General features: G+C 34.3%; 1 protein-coding gene across 1 annotated transcript; it reads left to right on the forward strand.

Moving 5' to 3' along the window:
* The first annotated feature begins 117 nt into the window (after positions 1-117).
* On the forward strand, positions 118-24,973 carry LOC140061238 (serologically defined colon cancer antigen 8 homolog). The gene is made up of 17 exons (XM_072107748.1): positions 118-178; positions 9,335-9,600; positions 9,876-10,016; positions 10,429-10,548; positions 10,928-11,032; positions 11,549-11,613; positions 14,626-14,820; positions 15,330-15,468; positions 16,603-16,755; positions 17,485-17,619; positions 18,865-18,981; positions 20,975-21,103; positions 21,537-21,669; positions 22,223-22,340; positions 22,744-22,918; positions 23,200-23,316; positions 24,796-24,973. Exons 1-17 carry the CDS (start codon positions 118-120, stop codon positions 24,889-24,891), a joined length of 2,265 nt encoding a protein of 754 aa, XP_071963849.1. The 3' UTR covers positions 24,892-24,973.
* Positions 24,974-25,747: the final 774 nt, after the last annotated feature.

Raw genomic sequence — 25,747 nt, forward strand, 5'->3', positions numbered from 1 at the left:
GCTGCTGCGCTTCGATCCTCCTTCTTCTTCTTTGAAGCGTTTCCATTTTCCAGTAGTCTGGGCCTTCTTAATCTTGGTAACTAGGCAGAGTTAGAGACCACATTACATACCACCACGATGTTGTCGTATGGAGAATTGGCACAAGCTCCTCTTTCAGATTATCAAAAAAGTCTTAGAGGTATAGCCTATTAGGATGAGCAGAACTATTGTACTTTCGCACCTTTCTTAGCTAGGCTAGCTAGCTAGGCTAGGCTATCTATCTAGGCCTAGGCTAGAGTAGGCGGCTACTAGGCCTAGTGAATACAGGTCAACCCGTACCCATGCCAACTCGTACCCACCAACTCGTACCCAAATTTTGGCTTACTCGTACCCAAAATTTTGGCTCACCCGTACCCATCATTGGCTAACCCGTACCCATCATTGGCTAACCCGTACCCATCATTGGCTGGCCCGTACCCAAGTTTAATGCTATTTAAAGTATATTTATATAGGCCTATTACAGTTAAACCCAGTTTTATTACATTTTTAGGTCATATGTTCGATATTATAATGGCAAAAACTATTTACCTAAGTATAATTTATGTACAGACTCGTACGAAAAAAGCACAGCTTTCATCGTATTTTGGGTCGTAGTTAAATTAATACTTGAGGGCGCTGTTTTACATGGAAGATGTCAGTGGTCGGCTGTGCTGCATTCTATTTTTTTCATTTATGAATAGTTATTGATCTATTATTTACTACGAATAGCCTGTACACACTTTTCATTTATTTTACAGATAATGAAGTAATGTGCTTTTTGAAAATCGTTTTAAAAATGGTTTTTGTTGTTTTGTTTGCAAGTTTTGTTTTAACATTTCGAAAATATTTAATACATTTTTAAGTAGTCACTCGTATTTTAAAATCACGAAACTATTTAAGTGGATACCAGCCTCATTTTTGCTGCTACTATAAGGACCATTTTAGAATAATGAATCTAAGTAGATTATTGCCGTTTTTAAAACAAATTCCCTAGGACATGATGGATGTGAGAATAATAATAAAAGGTAACCTCCAATAATTTAACATTTAATTACAAACGACGACATTTGCTGTTATTACGTTTTCATTTTATAATGATTATTACTGTATTATTATGACTAAAAACCGAAATAAAATACTACTAAAACTAAAAAAAAATCATCTTATCGCTGACAGATACGTATGTACACAGACACGTGTAGGTAGGCCTTCAGAATGTTTATATTATTTTAGTAAATAAGACGACATCCGTTGCCATGGAAAAACGAGTGTGGGTTATTTATTTGTAGAATATTATAGAATGCGTATTTTTTTTAAAAAGGGAATCCCTCGTCAGCAAAAACACGTAGCTGTTATTGAGGAAACATCTACCAAAAATGTTTAATTGCTGTAAACAAACAGATAATTTTACTGAATTATTTAAGAAAAAAAAAAAAATAGAAAACGATCGTACGCCAAATTGCGTTGTCTATTTTTTTTTACACACTGTAGCTGTTATAGAAGAAAATCTGCCAAAAATGTTTAATTGCCTTAAAATACGTGTATATGATCATTTCACTGAATTATTAATAAATAAAATATATGGAAAACGATCATACGTCATTACTGAGTCGTCTCTTTGACGCCCTATAAATGCGTGTTTTTTTGTAATAAAAGGTTAATCCCGGTCAGCAAAAACACGTAACACGAAATCTACGCCCCATAGCCCTGCAGGCCTTACAGTACGTGTATATGATCATTTCACTGAATTATTAATAAATAAAATATATGGAAAACGATCATACGCCATTACTGAGTCGTCTCTTTGTGACGCCCTATAAATGCGTGTTTGGGTACGGGTTGACCAGCACCCGGCCTAGTAGGCCTAGGCCTACTAGCCTTAGTAGGGTGCTGGTCAACCCGTACCCATGCCAACTCGTACCCAACTTGGCTAACCCGTACCCAAATAATTGGTCAACTCGTACCCACTTTGGCTAACCCGTACCCAAACCAACCCGTACCCATGCCAACTCGTACCTAAATATTTGGCTTACTCGTACCCAAGTATTTGGCTTACTCGTACCCATTTTTTGGCTTACCCGTACCCATTTTTGGCTTACTCGTACCCATTATTTGGCCTACTCGTACCCAATTTGAATAATTACTTGTAATGATTTGATCGGCGTAAAACTAGTGGTATGCTTTTGCCGTATGAATATTTTTATATTTAAATTGTTTATTGATTTGATTGTAGACTTCGTTTAATTAGGCATATATTTGTTAACATTTATTTAAATCTAGTATTATAGTTTTATAAACGTATGTTTGATGTGTCTTTTTTATTTACGTAAGAGAACATTAATTAATAAAAAAATATTTTAACTGTTGTATAGTTAGTATTACAATTCAATTAAGCCCAGGTAAAGTACCAACAACGTATAATTTTATACTTATCAATTTTTATTCTTTTATTTTATTCTAATTATCTTCCCTGATTACATTCGATCAAGTAATTATTATTTCTATTGTATTTGGTATATTTAAAATTGGTTGAATTAACAACACCCTGTTTTAAGCAAAAAGCCTGCCTGCCGGGCTATGGGGTCGAATTACTCGTAGATTTCGTGTTACGTGTTTTTGCTGACCGGGATTAACCTTTTATTATAAAAAACACGCATTTATAGGGCCGGCGTCAAAGAGACGACTTAGTAATGACGTATGATCATTTTCCATATATTTTATTTATTAATAATTCAGTGAAATGATCATATACACGTACTGTCGTACTGTAAGGCAATTAAACATTTTGGCAGATTTTCTTCTATAACAGCTACGTGTTTTTGCTGAATGGGGATTCCTCTTTATTATTAAAAAAAAAACGCATTTGTACGGGTCCATTTGTAGTGTGTCCAAAAATAGGCAACGCAATGTGGCGTATGATCGTTTTCTATTTATTTTTTTTTCTTAAATAATTCAGTAAAATTATCTGTTTTTTTACGGTAATTAAACATTTTTGGTAGATGTTTCCTCAATAACTTACAGCTACGTGTTTTTGCTGATGAGGGATTCCCTTTTTTTTTTTTTTTTAAACGCATTCTATAATGTGTCAAATAAGACAAATGAAATGAACTAGGATCGTTTTTCCATGGCAACGGATGTCGTCTTATTTACTAAAATAATATAAACGTTCTGAAGGCCTACCTACACGTGTCTGAGTACTTACGTATCTGTCAGCGATAAGAGGATTTTTTAAAGTTTTAGTAGTATTTATTTCGGTTTTTAGTCATAATAATACAGTAATACTCATTATAAAATGAAAACGTAATAACAGCAAATGTCGTCGTTTGTAATTAAATGTTAAATTATTGGAGGTTAGTACCTGTAGTTACCTTTTATTATTACTCTCACATCCGTCATTGTATACTAGATAAACGGCAATAATCTAATCTACTACTAAATGCTCATAGCATAGCAGCAATGAGGCTGGTATCCACTTAAATAGTTTCGTGATTTTAAAATACGAGTGACTATTTAAAAATTTATTAAATATTTTCGAAATGTTAAAACAGTTTAATATTTTCCAAAACTTGCAAAACAAAACAACAAAAACCATTCGTTTTAAAACGATTTTCAAAAAGCACATTACTTCATTATCTGTAAAATAAAATGAAAATACAAATTATGTATAAAAGATATTCATGTTTACTTTTAATAATTCAAGTTTTCATCATCACAGACTAGTGGGTATTTCAATTTCCATGTACTACTATTCGTAGAAAATAATAGATTAATAACTCATAAATGAAAAAAAAATAGAATGCAGCACAGCCGACCACTGACATCTTCCACAGAGCCATATAAAACAGCGCCCCTCAAGTATTAACTTTACCAAATACGACGTACGCGCGCAAATACGATGAAAGCTGTGCTTTTTTCGTACGAGTCTGTTCATATTATTATACATTTTAGGTCAATAGTTTTTGCCATTATAATATCGAACATATGATTGGTATGTAAAAATTTAATAAAACTGGGTTTAAATGTAATATAAATATACTTTAAATAGCATTAAACTTGGGTACGGGCCAGCCAATGATGGGTACGGGTCAGCCAATGATGGGTACGGGTCAGCCAAAATTTTGGGTACGAGTAAGCCAAAATTTAGGTACGAGTTGGTGGGTACGAGTTGGCATGGGTACGGGTTGACCTGTATTCGCCTTAGTAGATAGCCTAGCTAGGCCTATAGCCCTAGCTAGCTAGGTACCCAGCCCGCGTGAGTGTTATAAAACACATTAAACATTCACCTGCCCTTCTGCGCGGCAATGGTTCGAAAGTACAGTAATATGCCTGGAACGGTTAGCCTTTTTTTTTTCGCCGTGGTTAGGATTCCGGCACCGGAACTCAACTGCCCACCGTTAGGGAATCCGACACGCTATTGCGCATGCCCAGAGCTCTGGGAAGTGAATTATAGCTTGCGCTAATAGTGCCACGCCACACACACACACCACCGCCGAGAGTCTCTGAGTGTTATAATAGGGATTTACTGTAGCCTATATAGTCGTTGCGCGAGCGAGAGAGCGATGGATGAAACTTGGCCTATGCCATACATGAATGAATGAATTAATTAAAATAATAGTAATACTACAGCACGCGTTAAAATAATTATAATGATATTAATAAGTATCAGTATCTATCTAAGAATCGTAATGCTGTTCTTAGCGTTGCGACCCTGACTTCCTGAACAGTTTTTTTTCATATCCACGCGGTGGCTGCCGTCAACAAATCAACTTGTGATTGCATGTTGTTATGTACAGTAAAATGCGTTATGAAAAATCATAAAACTAGTCATGTAATTATATAATTCATAATGATATGAAGTTTATATATGAATGAAGCAACCACTTTTTAATTACAAAATAAATAGGCCCCACTGGTCACGTCTAACTGGTAGCCCTAGCCTAGATTAGTGGATACCGTAGGCATCTAGGCTAGTTCGCCGTGTGGCGCAGCTATGAAACGATCCATCGCTGTTGTTGATAGAGTCGCCGATTACCTCGCTCTGGGCATGCGCAATAGCGTGTCGGATTCCCTAACGCTGGGCAGTTGAGTTCCGGTGCCCGAATCCTAACCACGGCGTTTTTTTTTTTATCAGATCAGATCATCAGATGCGATCAATTCTGGTTCCGCCCACGTTACCATGCACAATAGTCTATTTATGTCATTGATGCTAGGCTAGGCCTATTACTCTAGTAGCTAGATCAACTTTCGTATGCACTTTGAGGTCCAGAGAATTTGACTTCAGAAATTGGTTTAGGGTGGTCAAACAATCATTTTTGGCTTGGTTACACATTTTGAAAATGTGGCGAAAGGTCAAAAGGTCAGGGTGAAAGGTCATAAGACCAAACGCCAATATGTCCTTAAATCTCAACAACCACTGGTCACAGCGAAGTAATTTTGGTCTCAAATTGATCAGAAGGTATACATTTATATTCAGTCTAATGGGACATTTTAGTTAAAAATGACCGGAAATGCCATTTCTGACCTTTGACCCACAACACAGGGCATGTATTTATCTCCTTAACTACTGGTCGTAAACACTTGAATTTGGCTTTAAATTGTTCGAAATATATATTTTGTTATTTGTTACACATTTGAAAAATGTTACAAAAGGTCAAAGGGTCAGGGTCAAGGGTTATATGAACAAATGAATAAAGGTACTTGTATCTCGGCAACCACTGGTCGCAGCAAGTCAATTTTGATCTCAAAATGTTCAGAAGGCATGCATTTATATTCAGTCTAATGGGGCATTTTAGTAAAAAATGATCAGAAATGCGATTTCTGACCTTTGACCCACATACCAGGGCATATTCATATCTCTGTAAGTACTGGTCGTAGAAACTTAAATTTGGTATCAAGTTGTTCGAAATATACATATTTACATTCATTGTAATAGAAAATGTGGTTAAAAGATGAACAGAAAATACTATTACTAAAAAATGTTTCAAACAAAAAACATATCTCTACACAACTTATCCTTAGACAGTAATGTTATGCAATAACTGATACTTTAAATTGTTTCAATTTCAAGTACTAGTTATTGCTGTCCACGAGAACATTTTGATATAAACGTCAAGCTCAACAGTTCTTTTCAGAATGCTAGAAGTAACTTGCCATGTGTATCCGATTAAACGCCCTGGGCATTTATTGTTCAAAAGGGTTTTTAGGGGAGGGGAGGCATCTTTATTTGGGGTATAATATGGTAACATGTATAATCAAATAAATACCACCTAGATGTAAAAAAATACAGCACAATTAATATCAAAAGATGATAAAATTATGTCAAAATGCTTGGTAAATTGTAGATTATGGTAGTTAAAATGTGTTGTGATACAATTATTTTGTAAATGCATGTGGCGGAGCGTTTATTCCACATGATGTTCTATTGGAGGGAATGGTGGCATTTATTTGAGGGAGGCTTTTATTCAAAGAGGGTGTTAATTCGAATAAATACTCCAGCTCAATGCTAGAAGTAACTTACCATAGTTACCCGAATAAAAGGCCCGGGCATTTATTTATTCAGGGAAGGCGTTTATTTTGTTTGGGTGTAATAATGGTAACATGTATAATCAAATAAATACACCCCAGATAAAAAAAATAATAATTAATATAATAAGAATAATAACTGGATTAAACCTCATTCTATCCTGGTGCAAGTACAATCATGTACTAAAAGGTATCAGAGACAACTATAATAGACCAATTCATTGTCATTATTCCGTAACACTGTTGCATAATATTTTTAAATGTTACCGACAAAACTTATACATAATATGTATAAGTTTTGTCGGTGTATATTATACACGTCTGCTCCCAGTGTAGATAATAAAACAATATATGTTTCTGGAGATTTATTATCAATACGACTAGAAACTTTGACATGTTTTAGGTAGTGAATGCATTGACAATAAAAGCATCAGAAGTTATCATGATAAAATCATACTACAACACTGTACTACAGTACACAAGGGTGTTTTCAGGAAAGCTGGACATATTGTACAATAGTAATGAAACTATGTATTGGCATTTAAAAATATGCAAAAGATTGTTGTCAACTTGTAGTCACAAACAAACAGATGATAGAATGAAGATCCATTGTGAGTGCAATCGTGTCAGGATAATGATATGTCATTGTTTTATATCGTTATACTGGCACCTGGAGGAGAAGATCCATTTAATGTTATCTATGACAGTGTCACTTTTATTCTAAAAGACAGAAACATTTCGTTAAAAAGCATAAAGAAGAAAACGAATCATGTAAATTACCTTTTATCAGTTGAGAAGCGAATTATAATTATTAAAATTAGAGTATTAATTTATTCGAATTAACACCCGCTTTGAATAAAAGCCTCCCTCAAATAAACGCCACCATTCCCTCCAATAGAACATCATGTGGAATACGCCCGCCACATGCATTTACACAATAATTGTATCACAACACATTACATTAACTACCATAATCTACAATTACCAAGCATTTTTTTTAACTTTTTGATATTAATTGTGCTGTATTTTTTTTTTTAGATCTAGGTGGTATTTATTTGATTATACCTATTACCATATTTATTATACCCCAAATAAAGATGCCTCCCCTCCCCTAAAAACCCTTTTGAACAATAAATGCCCGGGGCGTTTAATCGGATACACATGGCAAGTTACTTCTAGCATTCTGAAAAGAACTGTTGAGCTTGACGTTTCTATCAAAATGTTCTTGGGGACAGCAATAACTAGTACTTGAAATTGAAACAATTTAAAGTATCAGTTATTGCATAACATTACTGTCTAAGGATAAGTTATGTAGAGATATGTTTTTTATTTGAAACATTAGTAATAGTATTTCTGTCCATCTTTTAACCACATTTTCTATTACAATGAATGTAAATATGTATATTTCAAACAATTTGATACCAAATTTAAGTTTCTACGACCAGTACTTACAGAGATATGAAGATGCCATGATATGTGGGTCAAAGGTCAGAAATGGCATTTCTGATAATTTTGGACTAAAATGTCCCATTAGATTGAATATGAAAGCATGCCTTCTGAACATTTTGAGACTAAAATTGATTTGCTGCGACAAGTGGTTGCCGAGATACAAGTATCTATTTATATTTGTTCATATAACCCTTGACCCTGACCCTTTGACCTTTTGTAACATTTTTAAAAATGTGCAACAAATAACAAAATGTTTATTTCAAACAATTTAAGACCAAATTCAAGTGTCTACGATCAGTAGTTACGGAGATACATACATGCCCTGGGGTGTGGGTCAAAGGTCAGAAATGGCATTTCCGGTAATTTTTGACTAAAATGTCCCATTAGACTGAATATAAATGTATACCTTCTGATCAATTTGAGACCAAAATTACTTCACTGTGACCAGTGGTTGTTGAGATTTAAGGACATATTGGCGTTTGGTCTTATGACCTTTCACCCTGACCTTTTGACCTTTCGCCACATTTTCAAAATGTGTAACCAGGCCAATAATGATTGTTTGACCACCCTAAACCAATTTCTGTAGTCAAATTCTCTGGACCTCAAAGTGCATACGAAAGTTGATCTAGCTACTAGAGTATATGTATTTTCTGAAAAATGTTATATGAACTGTGTAGTAGGCCCTAACCTACTAGTAGGCTAGTACAGTGTAAATTCTTTTCCTAGGGCCTAGCTAGTAGTAGTAGGCTAGTCCTAGGTCAATAATATTATTATCATTCTGTTACATTCCCCCACCTAGGCGAAAAGCAAACTAAAAAAAAGTTTTTGTATTCGTAAGCAAACTTGTCTGCGTTACTTGTTCTTGCGTCCTAAGAAGTTGAAAGGAACAAATGTTATAGTTCCTTTCAATTTCTTACAGTTCTCTTCTTATACTATAGTTCTTGATTGAGCAAAACTAAAATTACTGTAGTTATGCACTTGTCAATTGTATGACCCACTATACGACCCCCGGGAGAGGTGCGTCATTTGTCCGGGTGCGTCAAAAATGTGACTTACCTTTAGGTGACCATGACGCACCCATTTTGACGCACTGTGATCATGTTGTTTATGATATGGTGGGTGGTAAAGTGACGGACATTGACACACCTTGTTCATTGATGTGACGTACCATCTAGGGTTTTTTGACGCACCCCTGCATCAGTAATTATTTGTAAATGACGCACCCATGGGTCATACAATTGACAAGTGCATTATTTAGCGAAAAGATGTTTTATAGTAATTAAAATGTTTATTATCTATTTTTATTTTAAACTTCTTAAAAATGTGACCTTTGTTTTTGCAAAAGAGCGAGCTCATGGGTCTTTGGATAATCTGACCCAAGCATTTAGACTACCACATCCTGACCGCAGTCCAAAGAGGTCACCAGGTCATTCAGTAAACTTTCAAGGTCACTCTGAACTGAGGTCACACAACAGTATAGATTATGGCAGTGCTGCACACCGCTTGAAATTTTTACTGAAAGAAGAAGAGAGAAAGCTACATCCAAATACAGATTACAAATTAGCAAGTTTCCCTGGCAGCACTAGTATCAGGAACCAGCCTTTACAAATGGTCAGTTTTTAATTACATCTTACCCTTCTAACCTATTGAGGGCTCAATACTCCATGTCTCAACATAGTGCCACCTATTGGCTCTATTCTATTCCACAAAGTCTTTTGAATAGTTTCATGTTTCTTGACGAAAAGGAGATTCTTTTGTTATCGGTTGTTTTGTAAAAAACAAATAATTAGGTGCACATTCGACAGTGCCAATAAATAGCAACAATTCAGTAAGCATGGTTAACATAAAACGTTAATGTGTATTTGATTTATTTCTAATTAATGTAGCGTGACCTATCTTCACCATCTATATCACATCATGATATGCGAAATCCTGACACATTGCCGACATCTGATCAGCTCGTTCCTTTAATTAAAAACCAGAGTTCCTACATCCAGCAGTTGGAAGGTGATCTCAAATTTTGTAAGGTAAAGTATATCTGTTTGATTGTTTACTAATATTTAGTTTTATAAATTTAAAGAGTAGCTCCAGATTAACTAAATCCCCTTCCTAACAGAACACGATTCCAGTAATATACTCCCAGCCATGCTGTGTGAACGATCATAGATATATTTCTCTATCTTGATGTGTGAGAGCATGATGTTCTGCAGTTAATTTGAACGTTGTTCAGCCAAGTGTATCAAGTAAACGGTGTATAGTAAAATAGATTTTTTTACAGCCCTTTCATACTATAAAATGGTGTATGCAGGTTATATTCTGGTAAAGACAGATTTTTTGTAAATGGAATGGACGATTTCGTTTTAAGGACTGCTCAAGTGATGTAATAAATAATAATTTAATTATTTACTGAAATCTTTGTTATCTTGCTTGATACTTCAGGAAGAAATGCTTGTTCTAAAAGACAAAACCGACAATGTTTTATCTGAAAATGTTAAATTACATGAAGAACTTAAGACTAACATGGTACAGCTTGCATTGGAACTTCAACAATTTCCGCAGGTAGAAAAGAATTAATTGCATACTTGTATCAAAAGAAACACATCGAAATACACATATCAAATATTACATTTTTAGAAATTCTTGGTTTTTAACATGTACACGTCTTCCTAGACTGATTCAAATATTAAAACGCATATGAAAAGTATCAACATATTTTATTATTATTAAATCGAAACACAGTCTAGTAAAAAGTTGGTATAAAACTAATTGCCAAAATTTGATTTTATGCTCTGCAGTTAGTTTGGCCGAAAAAAGGTTTAGAGTGTTGACATTTTGTGTTGATGGTATATATATTAAAAGTTTCCCAAACAGGCATATACGAATGTGTTTAAACAGATGATTAATTTGTTTTATGTTTTTGTTTTCTTGCTAAAATTAGGAGGCAGAAGATAAGTTATTTAAAGGAAGTAAACCAGATGCTAACAAAATCGATCCAGAACAACCAATGAACAAAGACCTTTATGCTAAATGGGAGCAGGAACTGGTACAGTTTTTATTACTTCTAGTAGTATTATGACAATAATCACCCCTAATGAACTCTACTATTGTGGGGTGGAGAGGAAAATGTTACTTAGCCTATATAAATTAGGATTCCTAATGTTTCTATTTATAGGCTAAGAGTCCATTATTGCTGGTTATTGTCTAGTATATATATTAGCTCATAGGTAATTTGGCTTTGTATATCTCTGTATATTTAATATGGTACAAATTAAAGAAACTATAAAATATTATTACTATCGCAGCCGAAGGAGCTGAATTGGAGTACATTCAAACTAAACTACATCAACAAAGTTACGAATTCGAAAGGAGAATATACAAAAAACGCAGCCCGATTAAAAATTCATATACAAAAATGGTCTCTTAGGATAAAAAATTAATTTTATTTAATGACTGAATATTAAGTGGGATAATGCATGTGGAGTTGTGTACTGTATCTTGTTTTTATATTTATCATTGCTCAGATTATTTAGCATGTCATAACTTGAGTTTATCTTTATAGGAACAAGTGAAACAGTTTCATGAAGCCAAGACCAAACGTTTAGAATCACAACTAACATACACTAAGTGAGTTTGTAACATTTTGTCCTAGTCTTACCATAGAGTATTACGATGTGACGTCACAACGACAGAGGGCGCTGCATGGTTGCTAGCCAACCAAAAAATGCGTTCAACGCTACTATGTTGATAAACTGTATACTGTAGATCTGTATTTCTATCAAATTATGTATCTTAGCTTGATTTTTTTAAACTTAAACTGTAGTTGAAGAATAAATAGATTATTAAAAACAAATATTTAGTGATCTTTTGAAATTTTAGTTTGTTTTTATTGAAAATTATTAAGTTTTAAAATGACTACTTCAATAACCCTTTTCCAAACCATTGGTGACCTGGAATCACTCAGGCCGGTTGAACGCATTTTTTGGTTGGCTAGCAACCACGCACCTACCGTCGTGACTTCAGCACCGTGATACTCTATGTAGAGTACTTGGTACTGCCATGCTTGATTCCTTTGTCCGATATCTTTATTCAAACCTTTTCTCTTTTGCTAAAGTCCTGATAAACATGAAAAATGAAGATTAGTAAAATCAGATTTTGAATGGGCCGTTTAGCAGTTTTAATAAAGATATTCACTTCTGTAGAAAAATAAACAACAAAGTGATTATTTCACTTATATAAAAAGACAAAAGAATTAATTTTAAGCAGTTTTATTATTATATGACATTGAAATGTCATATTCAAAAAAGAAATTTAAACAAATTTGTTTAGTGGACAATACATCTCTAATTATTGTATTAATTAAATGAAAAATTACTGAAAAATGTCAATGCTGTTAGTATTAGTGGCTGGATTTCAATGCAGATACAAATAAAATCAGTAAAAAAACTAAATAAAAACAATATAAAGTAAAACAGCAAAAAGAAATTACAGAGATTTTGGGTAACAAGTGATGTTTAATGCTAAATTTTAATGTTCACTGATTAATATATTTTTCTACCTTTTGTGCCAAGTCAAATAGATGATGAAATGTTTTCCACTACCCCAAAAAGTTGGTCTACAATATTGTCTGTTTCACAATGGGTATAGGTCTGCCATGTTGTATCGCTTGAGATATAATATGGAACTATAAATCCATTTATTTGTATGCACACACACCAAGTTTCAAATAAATACGCCCTCATCTTCAGTATATCTGAAGAGATACTTTTACATATATAAATTTTATTTTATTTTATTCAAACTCATTCCACAGCGGGAAACCTGCCCCTTACAGAATGGAATAAACTATACCATATAAAAATATATATAAATCTTAAAATCTAACAATACAAAATTATACAATTTTACTAATTTTATTACCAAAAAAATGCTACAGACACAGAACAATAATTCTAAATATATTTATTCATAGCCTATTTTGATGATTTGGTTTCTCACTCCTGTGGACGATCGAAGTACAGTCAACTCTCCCAATACCGGACTCTCCCAAAACCGGAATTCACGAAAAACCGGACTTTTTTGGAGGGCCCAATTTGTCCCTATTCTAAATGTACTGTAATTTATTATGAAAACCGGAATACCCAATTCCGGAATCCGGACAAATTATGAAGTACAAAATACGAAAATTAGCGTCTGAAAACCGGACTGACGGTTAAAAAACTCCAAATATTTACGAAAACAACGTAACATCGTCGTCGCTGACTCGGATTCACTACATTCACAATGTACAAAGCTTTTAATCATACCCTCACCATGCATGAAGTGCGCGACGTTTCGCGGTACGATCAAATAATGTTGCCATGGAGCACTACACTGTGATTGACAGGTCAGTTCATTGTTAACCCACGAGGCGGCAATTGCTTTGTTGCGTATCGAACTGCGGTGGGCTTTTTCACATCGAAGCGCTATGTCTTAATGTCTATTGTTTTTAGCAGGGAGTTGTTAACAACTCCCTGTTTTTTAGCATATGAATTGTTTTTTAATAAAGTTAAATTTACATTCCTGTGTCTTTGTTTTGTTTAAATTATTGTTAAATTCACAATTGCAATAGGACTTTAAAAAGGAATGTTTCACTAAAAACGGGATCGACTAAAAATGTGCATCATTATAAATTTGGAAATCATTATGGCAAAACGTAAACGGAATGAACTTGACTTAACTTGTGTTAATAAACTTTGAAATGTTACCAATTAATTATTGTGTCATTATTGCTTGGCTCGTTTACCTAATCAATTTTCATCATTGCTATCAAATTACGTCAAAATAAAGGAGCTTAAAAAACATGTGGTCTAGGTGTGGGCTTTTTATTTGATTATGACACCTCTGCACATGCGCATCAATCAAAGCCCTTCACCCATGCTGCTGCTGCTAGCTAGCTCACGAAAAACAATAAACAGACCGAAATTATGTTCACCGTACGTACGTACGTACGTAGGCCTTTTTGCCGTTAAAAACACATTGAGAAACAATAATTTACTATTGTAACATGTTTTATTGGTACAGTAAATAATGTAACTTTTAAAAAAGGTAAGTTGAATTACTGTAGCTTAATATTAATAAAGTAGGCCTAGGCCTATCAGTATTTATTTAATTAAAACTAGATTGACACAATCATAGCCTAGCCTAGGCCTTCCCTATGCTAGGAGACCGTACCGGGCAGCATTCGGTGACAACGTGATGACTTTAAAAATATGTTTTCAGGAAACCGGACTTTCGAAAAACCGGAAAATATATGCCCGCCCAAGGGTGTCCGGTATTGGGAGAGTTGACTGTATAGTGATCAAAACATCGAGAAACCCAAACATTTCTTCTCCGAACTAAATATATGTGGTGTATAGATGACAAATTTCGTTTTTGTAAAAGCACAAGTTAACGGAGTACTTACTCGAACGTTTCGATCTCTATCAGAGATCCTTCTCTAGATCTAGAGATCGAAACGTTCGAGTAAGTACTCCGTTAACTTGTGCTTTTACAAAAACGAAATTTGTCATCTATACAAAATCGAAGCTAAATGAAATTCTTTCAAGATATATGTGGTGTATTTCAAACTTTACATCAAGGTTTTTTTATTTGCTTCAGAAATGAGTTAAAAAAGCATGAAGAGCTTTGTGATGATTTAAGAAGTAAACTACGCATGTCAGAATCTCTAAGTCTTCTGGGTAAAGATGACACTCCTAAAAATGAAGGAATGTGTATACGATGTGCCCAACATGAAGCGGTCCTCGCTAGTACGCATATGGATAATAAAAGCAAAATACTGGATTCTTTAACACGGTAACTAATTACTTATTAATAGTATTGGTGCAAAAACAGTTCCAATATAATAATGTTCGCATATAATACATTTTTATGAAACTTCTGAATGTTTTTCAACAGCCTTAAGGCCACAGTTTTGATCTGAATCTCACCAAAGCATAATTTTGAAGTTGAAAGGAGGTCACAAACCCAGAAATACTATTTATATTTACTGCCTACAGGTCATACTTTTGATCCATATCTTGCCACAATGATCCAGCATCTATTGGTAGTTTACTTTTTAATGGGAATGTTCAAAGTTGATAGTAACAATCCACAACAAAATATTGTTTAGAATAATATTAACGTTAACAGCAAGATTTGAACCAGGGTTTCAACTATAGAAATTCACTTGTTAGGCAGTGCAATTAAGACTAATTGTTTTAGGAGAGATTTATGTAGGAAAATTATACTGTAGTACTTTCCCCCTCTAGCTTGTAGACTTTCCCCCTGTATTCTTCAATTTTTGTTTATTTTTTATTTATTAGAGAACGTGATGATCTGATGGATGTTGTAACCACAATGAAATCAAACATGGTAGAAATGAAACAGAAAGAGGCTGAAGCATACACACAAGTTAAACACAGTTTAGACATGTTACAGGAAGCTCAACTGGAAAAGACACAGGTAAGGAAACTGATAGTTAACTTATAAAGCTCTGTCTACACTATCAAACTATTCATTGCGGAGTTTGATGTGAAAGGGTATAATACAGCCAAAAAGAGATACTCTATAAATCATGTTAAGATGAGATCATTCTTTATCACAAAAGTAAAAAAGAAATATTTCTTACAAAACTCAGCTCGACTTTCTGACGTAACATTGTTAAATATTTGTCTTCCTTCATTAAATGGTGCTTTTAATGATATTCTTTTTAATAAATTAAGAAATAACGTCTTGAAGACTATACTGCATACATATTATCAGCAGATATTTTCATAGACTCTTCTCGTAGACATGCTTTGGAGTGTTCACATGCCCAGTCCAAATTCTGCATAATAGAGTTTCCTAATGCTTCCATTCTCTGCACCATAACTTAAAAAGATGTATTGTCCCTTGAAACACAAAAAAATGAAGGTCAAAATATTCTAAATTTAAAGTGGTCATATCAAAGTAATATTGAAGTTATTCACTTTAAGTCGAAAATTTGAGCCAAAAACAACAAGTTTACTTAATTAACAGGTAAATTAGTTTGATTACATTTCATCTGGAAAATTGTCACGAGCGAAAGTAAACAAAGATTTCAAACCATGATTACGCATTATGCATATGCTAAATTAGGATTGTTTACAACTCGTCACGGTTAAGAAGGGATTTTCACACAGATCATGAGGAAGTTTTATGATTATGCATACAGAGTAGCCAAACAAGCGCGTTTCATTATGGGATATGTTTTGATTGAAAACTTTGACTGGAAGTCAAAGTTATTTTTTTAACAAAAAAACATTTTGTTTTTTTTTTCGAAAAATTTTTGGTGATAGTTAATAACTATTATGATACTTCAAAATGACCCACATTTTTTCGAAATCTTTTATTTTTTATTTTTTTGGAATTAGTCAAAGGGACAATACATCTTTAAATGTGCAGCGTGAAAATGCATGTAATCTTTCTCTTTATATAAAATTGAATGGTTACCAATGAAATATGAGAGTAGAAGTAAATCTGGTAGAATAATAATAATTATTTAAATAAATAAATTTATTTTGTTAAAACAAAATCAAAACTACTGAGCAAGCTGTATGTAATAACATATTTTTTTAGGCATTAGTTCAAAGGGAACAATTGGCTGATGATGTGAGGAACAGTGAGCAGCGAATGACTGATTTAGTAGCTGATCAACAAAACCGTTTGATGACTGAAAGAGAACTTGTAAGGAGGGAGTATGAACAACAATTGGAACAGCTTCAACAACAGGTATACTAGTGAATTAGAATGCCAAACAATACAAATACATACATACATTGTTATTCATTCTAAAGTAAAACAATGATAAAAGTACAAACGCAACTGATTTCCACTCTAAATGAAACATAATAATTATGTTATAACAAAGTATTGTTATTAAATTGTTAATCAAACATTATCTCCACATTTTTCAGTTCATATTTATTTTTTAATCACATTTTCTTGTAATTTTAAGAAATTGAACTTGTTTTCAATCACATTTTCTTGTAATTTTAAGAGATTGAACTGTTTTCAATCACATTTTCTTGTAATTTTAAGAGATTGAACTTGTTTTCAATCACATTTTCTTGTAATTTTAAGAGATCGAACTTGTTTTCAATCACATTTTCTTGTAATTTTAAGAGATTGAACTTGTTTTCAATCACATTTTCTTGTAATTTTAAGAGATTGAACTTGTTTTCAATCACATTTTCTTGTAATTTTAAGAGATTGAACTTGTTTTCAATCACATTTTCTTGTAATTTTAAGAGATTGAACTTGTTTTCAATCACATTTTCTTGTAATTTTAAGAGATTGAACTTGTTTTCAATCACATTTTCTTGTAATTTTAAGAGATTGAACTTGTTTTCAATCACATTTTCTTGTAATTTTAAGAGATTGAACTTGTTTTCAATCACATTTTCTTGTAATTTTAAGAGATTGAACATGTTTTCAATCATATTTTCTTATTATTTTCAGATTGCTCAGGGAGTACAGGAAAATGCTGCAATACAGAACCAAATAGAGAAAGTAACAAGAGAGAAAGTGGCCTTAACAAATGAGTTAGAACAAGCCAAATCACAGATCATGCAACATTCCGTTTATATTACGCAGGTACGTTTCTGGATTTTGCGGATAAACTCAATTGGTACCATGTTTTACCCAAAAAAAAAAAAGCAATTGTGTGCATACTATGTAATCATTACCTCTTTGATAACTAAAACGACCCAGCAGATATTCTACTGATATTTGGCTTGGAAATCACGTCAAGTTTGGGGGGTGGGCTTATACCCGAGGATCCAAAAATGCAGATCGTCAAAAACAGCACATGTACACTGTGTATTCCACCATGCGAGCGAGCGCCCTCACGTGTACGACGTTGCCTCTAAATACACGAGGTGTAGAGTGTCGGAAAATTAAGCTTATAGTTCGTGTAATTTATCGTAGAATATCTTATTTTAAACATCAATTGAACAAGAATTTATCAAGCAGAAAAGCAAGTATACAATGTTCGTTAAATAGAAATGTACCAAAGAAATTTAATAAGCTTGTTTATGGCAGCCGATACCAAATAGTGGTTTACCATTTTGGCAACTTGTAGCATCATGTGTGAAGCGATCTTCAACCGCTATGGAGTGTAAACAAAACAGGACCGCTAGGCCTCATATGGCCTAGCGTATATTAGCCTAGCTTGGTTATGATCAAAGGTAGGTGTATTCGGTGTATGGACGTCGCCAAATACAAAATAATGTATTACGACACACACTGTAGATCTTCGAATTAATGGGTGGGCTTATACCCGAGTGCCTCATTTTTCATGAAAATTAGTCAAAAGTCGGGGGTGGGCTTATACCCGAGTATGGGCTTATACCCGCGTCAGTACGGTATATATATAATAATGACGTTATCCAAATTCCTTCACTTGCACTGATGAAGGGCTAGTGTTGCCCGAATGCTCTGCTAACTTTTCTGGCTGTTTTACTTATCGTTTTGATTTAGCTTTTCTCTTTTTTTTCAGTAATTTGCCTTTGGATTTATATATATAATAACAAATATTGCCTTTTTATTGGTGAAATATAAGATTTGATATCCCCTTGGAATTGATATTTTTCTCTCAGGATTTAATTTCCCTCAGCTTCACTTCGAGAGATATAGTCCCTCGAGAAAAATATCATTTCCTTGTGGATGCCAAATCTTATATTTCACCTCTTAGCAAGCGTGTCTACATAATATTATAAATAATCATAATCATTCTTGGTTAATAAAGGTAAATCCACAGCAGTTTTAAAAATCATGCTGCAATGTGTTCTTCAAAAAAACAAATGACTACATTCAGAATGGAATGGGTTTATTTTATAGGCTTCTCATGATGCGAAAGTATCAAGTACTTCATCAACAATACAAAGAGATGAAGCTATAAGACAATTGGACAAACTTAGACAAACTACCTCATTAGAAATTCAAGAACTTGTTCAGGTAAGAAAATACTATGAATATTTATTATCAAATGGTTCATTACAAATATAAAGGATGAAGCTGATCATTATTATTTGCATATACTTCATTAATAATACAATGCTGTTCATTCCTTTATTTGACAACCATTATATGTTATTGAGGATTCGTACAGTTAAACCTCTGTGAGCGGCCACCTCTCAGGGATGTCACCAGCTTTTTGGAGTGCCGGTCGGCAAATTTCCCGGGGGCTGGGGGGGGGGGGTATCTCCCCCCGGGGGTTTGTCGTTATTTTAGCGAAACATAAAGAATTATGAAAATAAATAACAACAAATTGCGTCAGGTCTAGGCCTAACCTTGTACCACCGGGGAGTCGCCGTTATTATTCGCGAAAACAAAAAAACGCTTACGAAATGAATAGCAATAGATCGCGTCAGGCTTAGGCCTAGCCTTTGTAGACACTACGACCACTAGGCCTAGCCAAGGAGGCTTAGATAGATGCCCCAAAATCTGAATTCCACAAAAACAGGCGCTTCCTTATTTAGGCTTAATCCCTAATCAAATACTGTAGATAAATTATTAGCCTAGACCTTACTACTTGTTGCTCGATATAATGTTCGTGTTCTTTTGCGCGAGAGTTTTTTAGCGTATTCGCGAATTCCGGATTTTTTGTTTCACAACTGTGCGGCAAGCATGTAGTGCATGGCCGGCAAGAACAGACACGTGTTTATGGGTTAACTGAAGTTCAGCAACCTGAAGTTATCCCAGGGACGTGTAATTATTGTACCATGCTCGGCGATCATAAACAAACGAACTTGCCCGGTCTCACTGAACCATGCGTATGTTTTTTTATTTTTTTTAATAGTTCGTAGAGTACAAAAATGTAAAACTAGTAACATAATAATAATTAAAGCAGGGTGACAAAACATTCAGCAATTAAAAATGATTTTGTTTGGGTCTATGTAGTTGTACATTTTTAATTACTGCGTACTTGTTTGTATTTTTAATCTGTGAAAAATAAAATGCTTGAATGGTCGCTACGTGAACTTTAAACTTGTACACTGTGCTGTGTAGCACGTTGTTCGCCATGACTCACAAGCTGTAACAATGAATACCAGGGCAGGGTAGGCCTGGTATTGTGTTACAAATAAAGTAACGTACGTAACCACGGAAACATTTGCTATAGTCTTTTGTCTTATCTATATGAGGCTAGCTTGACGATGTGCTAGGTAAAATGTTTTAGTACGAAATTTAGTTAAGCCTAGGCCTAATATAAATATCGTAATGATTAATAAATAATAGTGGTGGTCGGCAGCCTGTAAATCCTGGTCGGAAATGTTGAGTGCTGGTCGGGGCCGACCAGCGTGGTGACATCCCTGACCTCTTGTAAGCGGCCACCTCCTTTAACGGCCGCACTTTCAAAAGCCTGTTTTCCTATTTAATTAGTGCATTGGGTAAGCGGCCACCTCCCGTTTTTTACTAAAAATGAGATTTTTTGTATGGTAAATTACCTCCTGCAAGTAGCCACCCGACAAAAAAAATACAATTTTTATACTTATTATGCTTTATATATTAGCTTTATTTCGAAGCGGTTTTAAAAACATTTTTGTGAAGAAACTTCCTGTGTTTTTTAGATGAGATGAGAAAACTACACTAAACTACTAAAACGTGTCTGAAAATCATAAATAATACCAAACCACCTGATCATAAACAATAAAATACAATTAGTTGGCGAATTTAGAGGCCCGTTGCGTTAAGAACGGCAAAAAATATCGTGCATGGCCAATACAGTACATCATTTTGGCCCTCTATCGAAAAAACCTGGTTCCAAGGGTGGCCGCTTACAGGAGGTTCAACTGTAGGTGGTTACTGCATCACAATAAACACAATAAACAATTGCATGTTGTTATCTTCTGGCTCTTTCAATGTACGAAAGCGACTATGATGTCATAATGCTTATTACAATTACAGTATAATTAAATAAATAAATGTAGAAATTTGTTTTATGCTTCAGGAAAAGACTCGTTTAAAATCTGAGTTGGGAGATGTAAAGCGACGTATGGATGAGGCTGAAAAACAAGCTTTATTGAGCAAAGATGAAAGTATCAAGTTAACAGAGAGATGCAATACAGCAGAACGAGATGTAAGAAATAAACTAATGATATTGTATCTTGTCAAGTCGATTTATTGAAAGAGAAATTTAGGATAGGTAGAAGAGTGCAATAATGTTTTTTTTACCCAGCGAGCCAGAACCAGAATGTGCTAGCACATTAAAATCAAGCTGTAGTGCCAAGCCGTCTGTAATTGTTCTGTTCTGCACCAATTGCATTACTGCCTAATTCTTGAATGGTTTAGGCATTGGCCTAGCCTCTCATTAAAAGGTTGGTGTGTTATAAAACAAATAGTGAATGTTTTATATTCATGCAATAATACAAATAATTTCATTTGGTGAAATATGAATGCTCTATTTTCACTCAGCTTTGCCTCATGAAAATATAACCTTTTATCTTTATGTAAAATTGTGTTTAAAATCACATATAAAAATGCAATATTCAATTCCTATTGTTTTTGTAAAGCTTATGCTAGTGAAGATGGCAAAAGATGGCATTGATCGTAGTCGTAACGATGAACTACGAACTTTAACCCGCCGCACTCAACAAAGAGAACAGGAGCTACAACAAGTTATACATGAGCAGGAGAATAGATATTGTAAGTTAAGAATCAACTCATCATCTTGTTCCCTAGTTTAATCCATTCAGAAAATAAACAAAACTTAATTTATCCTGACTAAATTTTGAAAGCTAAGCCATGCAAAGATATGGTTCTCAGATTATAACATGAGAAAGTAACAGCATATGATATAAAATCTAAATCTTTATTTATTCACAAAATTGTTTATTCCCAAAATGATAAAATAGTACAAAATGTGAAAGCTTGTTCACCATAAAAATTGAGTTCTTTCACATGTTTGGTATATAAATATATTTTGGTTGGGACAGCTTTTTCTCATTCTCACAGATTTTTTGTCGTTTCAAAATTAATTAATTTTTATTCAGTATATCACCGAGCTGTTTATAATTTATTTTGTGCCTGTTGATTTAAAAATAATTTTGTAATACATAATACATATATTATGTTTCTTATTTTAGCATGTTTGTCATTCTGAAAGGCTATGGCATCTGGTTTAGAAATCAATCAAATGGCAAAGATACCCTTTGTGTGTGTTATAATATTTTCAAATAATTTATAATTTTACTTTTAGCTTCTACAGTAACTGAACTTGAGAATGTGATATGTAGTCAAGGTTTGTTGATAAATAAACTAAGAGATGAAGGAACCAATCTAACAGACAAAGTACAAGAAGTCAGTGATAAATACAGGTAAAGATCACTACGTTAGAATATTTCACACTTGCGATTTGAGTGGTTAATTACGTATCGGTTGGAATTAGCCCTACCTAACAGAAAAGTGATATGTAATGGTGATAATTAACGTGCATGTCCAGCTTTCTGTAAACATTTTGAAAATTTTTTCCATGCAGTGTTGTAAGTGATTGCGTTCGGAAAACAACTAGTTGTGTCCGCTGTTCAACTCCGCATTTATTATTTTGAATGGCCTAACATCCCGGCCTAGCATGTAAATATATATAAATTGAATAAAAGTAGGTGAATGAATGAATGTTTTGTACTCATTATTTGGAGTGGAGTTGTTTTTTAGTTCTTTTTTTTCGCACACTGAAAAAGCTTTTTAAAAAACTGATTCCTATTGTTTTTCTTCTAATAGGTCTGAAATAAGGAGACTTAAACAAACAAATTCGGAACTGAGTCTACGTTGTGACCGTCTTTCTCAACAGCATGCCGAGATGGAAATGCAATGTGTTGATCATGGACGTCTTCATAAACGTATGAAAAGCAGGTTAGAGCAGTTGGATGAACATGGCCAAAGGACTGGAAAACAGGTGCAAATTTTTGGTGAAATTTAACTGTTTATTTTGTCATTTTATTATTGTTAAATCATTAATGTTGTTTCGTTCCATTAAAACTGCAATATGGCCTATTAAATTTTTCATGATACCTCTTTAATATAGGTCACTGTAAATGTCACTGTTACTTAATTCAGGAAGCGAGCTCAAGCTATACTAAACTACCTGTGTTTGAATTTGTTGTTTGTTTTATCTGATGACTTGATATTGTTATAAGTATTTTAACTTTGTATTTAAAGTATATATTTGATTTCTAGATATACGAGTTACTACAAAAGCAAACTGGTTTGATGAAAGAAAGACATGCTCTTAGCCAAGAAGTTGAATTCCTAAGATCACAAATTCAGAAAGCCAGTCCCCAATCTATTTCATCTGTAAGTATCAAAAAGATAAACGAAAACTCAAATTTTTGTCTAGATGTACTGGGCTCGCAAAGTCGCCATGGACGAAAACGTCTTCAGAGTGGTGAAAAATAAATGCTTTAGCCATTTCGGCGATGGCATATGATCAAATAGATAATCAAATCATCATTTTGGTGAAAGCATAAAATCCAACTAAAAGGTCCACTTGTCTCCAAGCATTTATATTGTTCGTTATCATGTTGTTTAATTCAAACTCCATTGCAAAGGAACTTGTCAAACTTGTTTTTGCTTCGCCATGGTGAGCAGTTATTGATTTTATAAGTCTAATCACATGGCTATAAATCAAAAGCATAGATGTATACTACAGGCAATGGAATGCCAACACAGCGCAATAGTGAATCAGAGAGGTTTTGGGGTAGTACTGCTAGAGATAATGATGCAATAAAGCAAAATCTGACTAAAACATTGCCGAAAATGATCATTTTTTAGCCACGCGAATGATGCGGCCACAGTTGACCGCTTGGCGAATCCCCGAATAACAAAGTTTTAGAAATAATAATTTATTTTTATATATTAAATAAACATTGGCTATATCAATAAATTATGTTATTAAATGGTAGTTCTTTTGCACGATAGTCATAGGCATTGGTTTTGCTCGTGTCTCAAATGGGCCTGATCGTCTTGAACCCGAAAGTCTGTGGACCCGATCGTTTACCATTATTGCCATGGTAAGCTTCCTGAATGTCGGAATTTATGTCTGCAATTTCATGGGCTGTTGTGTAGACGGTTATCATTATAGACTAGGCTAGGCCAGTGATATCATGGAGAATTCAAGTCAAAGAAATAGGCCTATTGCATAGGAACGTCTGTCTCCGTCGGGGGTCTGGTTCCCAAACTTCTCGTTGTACCAGGCGTCTCTTTGTTATTTTAATTATGAATGTAGCAGAGGTAGACTGCACAGAGAGACAGACGTTACACGACAGAATAGAAAGTACCTTAGATGAACGCCATCTTATTGAAATAAAATATTTGTGCGTTATGCATTTTAGATGCTGCCTATTAAGTTTCATATTTTACCCTTATTAAACTTTCTTCGTGCGTGCAGTGCATGAGTAGAGTAAACAAAACAACCTTTGGGAAATGGTTGAATCTAACAGGGATTTAGCTAAACAGACACACGTGCGCATTGCAGACCATACAGTATTACTGCTGTGGTGTTGTGTAATAATCAGTAATTTCTCCTGACGGAAAAGCTTCCCCACGGCCATAATGAAGAGAGATGGAAAGTCGTGGTACTCTGTACTGTGGCCTATTAATAACAGATAATATTATCTGTACGTTCAATGATGATATGAGTGTTCGTTTGCTAGTTCTAAATTTATTTTAAATATAGTACACTCTTCCAAATTTTGCATGGATATACATAATTTTCATTTGCCATAGTTATTGAATAACTAAATAAATAAATTTAAATGCATTTTCATTTCGCAGATCACAAGAAACCTGTCAAAGGAAAACATTGGTGGTAGTGCTATTAGTGATCTAATGGAAAGCAATCATTCAGCTGCCATGACTGATGACTTGTGATGCTATTACGAGAAACCCATGCAGAGGTATCAGAGCAACGGATGACTCGTGATACTATTACTAGAAACTCATGCAGAGGTATCACAGCAATGGATGACTTGTGATGCTATTACTAGAAACTCATGCAGAGGTATCACAGCAACAGATGACTTGTGATGCTATTACTAGAAACTCATGCAGAGGTATCACAGCAACAGATGACTCGTGATGCTATTACTAGAAACTCATGCAGAGGTATCACAGCAACAGATGACTCGTGATGCTATTACTAGAAACTCATGCAGAGGTATCACAGCAACAGATGACTCGTGATGATATTACTAGAAACTCATGCAGAGGTATCACAGCAACAGATGACTCGTGATGCTATTACTAGAAACTCATGCAGAGGTATCACAGCAACAGATGACTTGTGATGCTATTAATAGAAACCCATGCAGAGGTATCAATAGCAACGGATGACTCGTGATGCTATTAATAGAAACTCATGCAGAGGTATCACAGCAACGGATGACTCGTGATGCTATTAATAGAAACCCATGCAGAGGTATCACAGCAACGGATGACTCTTGATGCTATTACTAGAAACTCATGCAGAGGTATCACAGCAACGGATGACTCGTGATGCTATTACTAGAAACTCATGCAGAGGTATCACAGCAACAGATGACTTGTGATGCTATTACTAGAAACTCATGCAGAGGTATCACAGCAACAGATGACTCGTGATGCTATTACTAGAAACTCATGCAGAGGTATCACAGCAACAGATGACTCGTGATGCTATTACTAGAAACTCATGCAGAGGTATCACAGCAACAGATGACTCGTGATGATATTACTAGAAACTCATGCA

This window comes from Antedon mediterranea, chromosome 10, assembly GCF_964355755.1.
Source record: "Antedon mediterranea chromosome 10, ecAntMedi1.1, whole genome shotgun sequence".
Lineage (NCBI taxonomy): Eukaryota > Metazoa > Echinodermata > Crinoidea > Comatulida > Antedonidae > Antedon > Antedon mediterranea.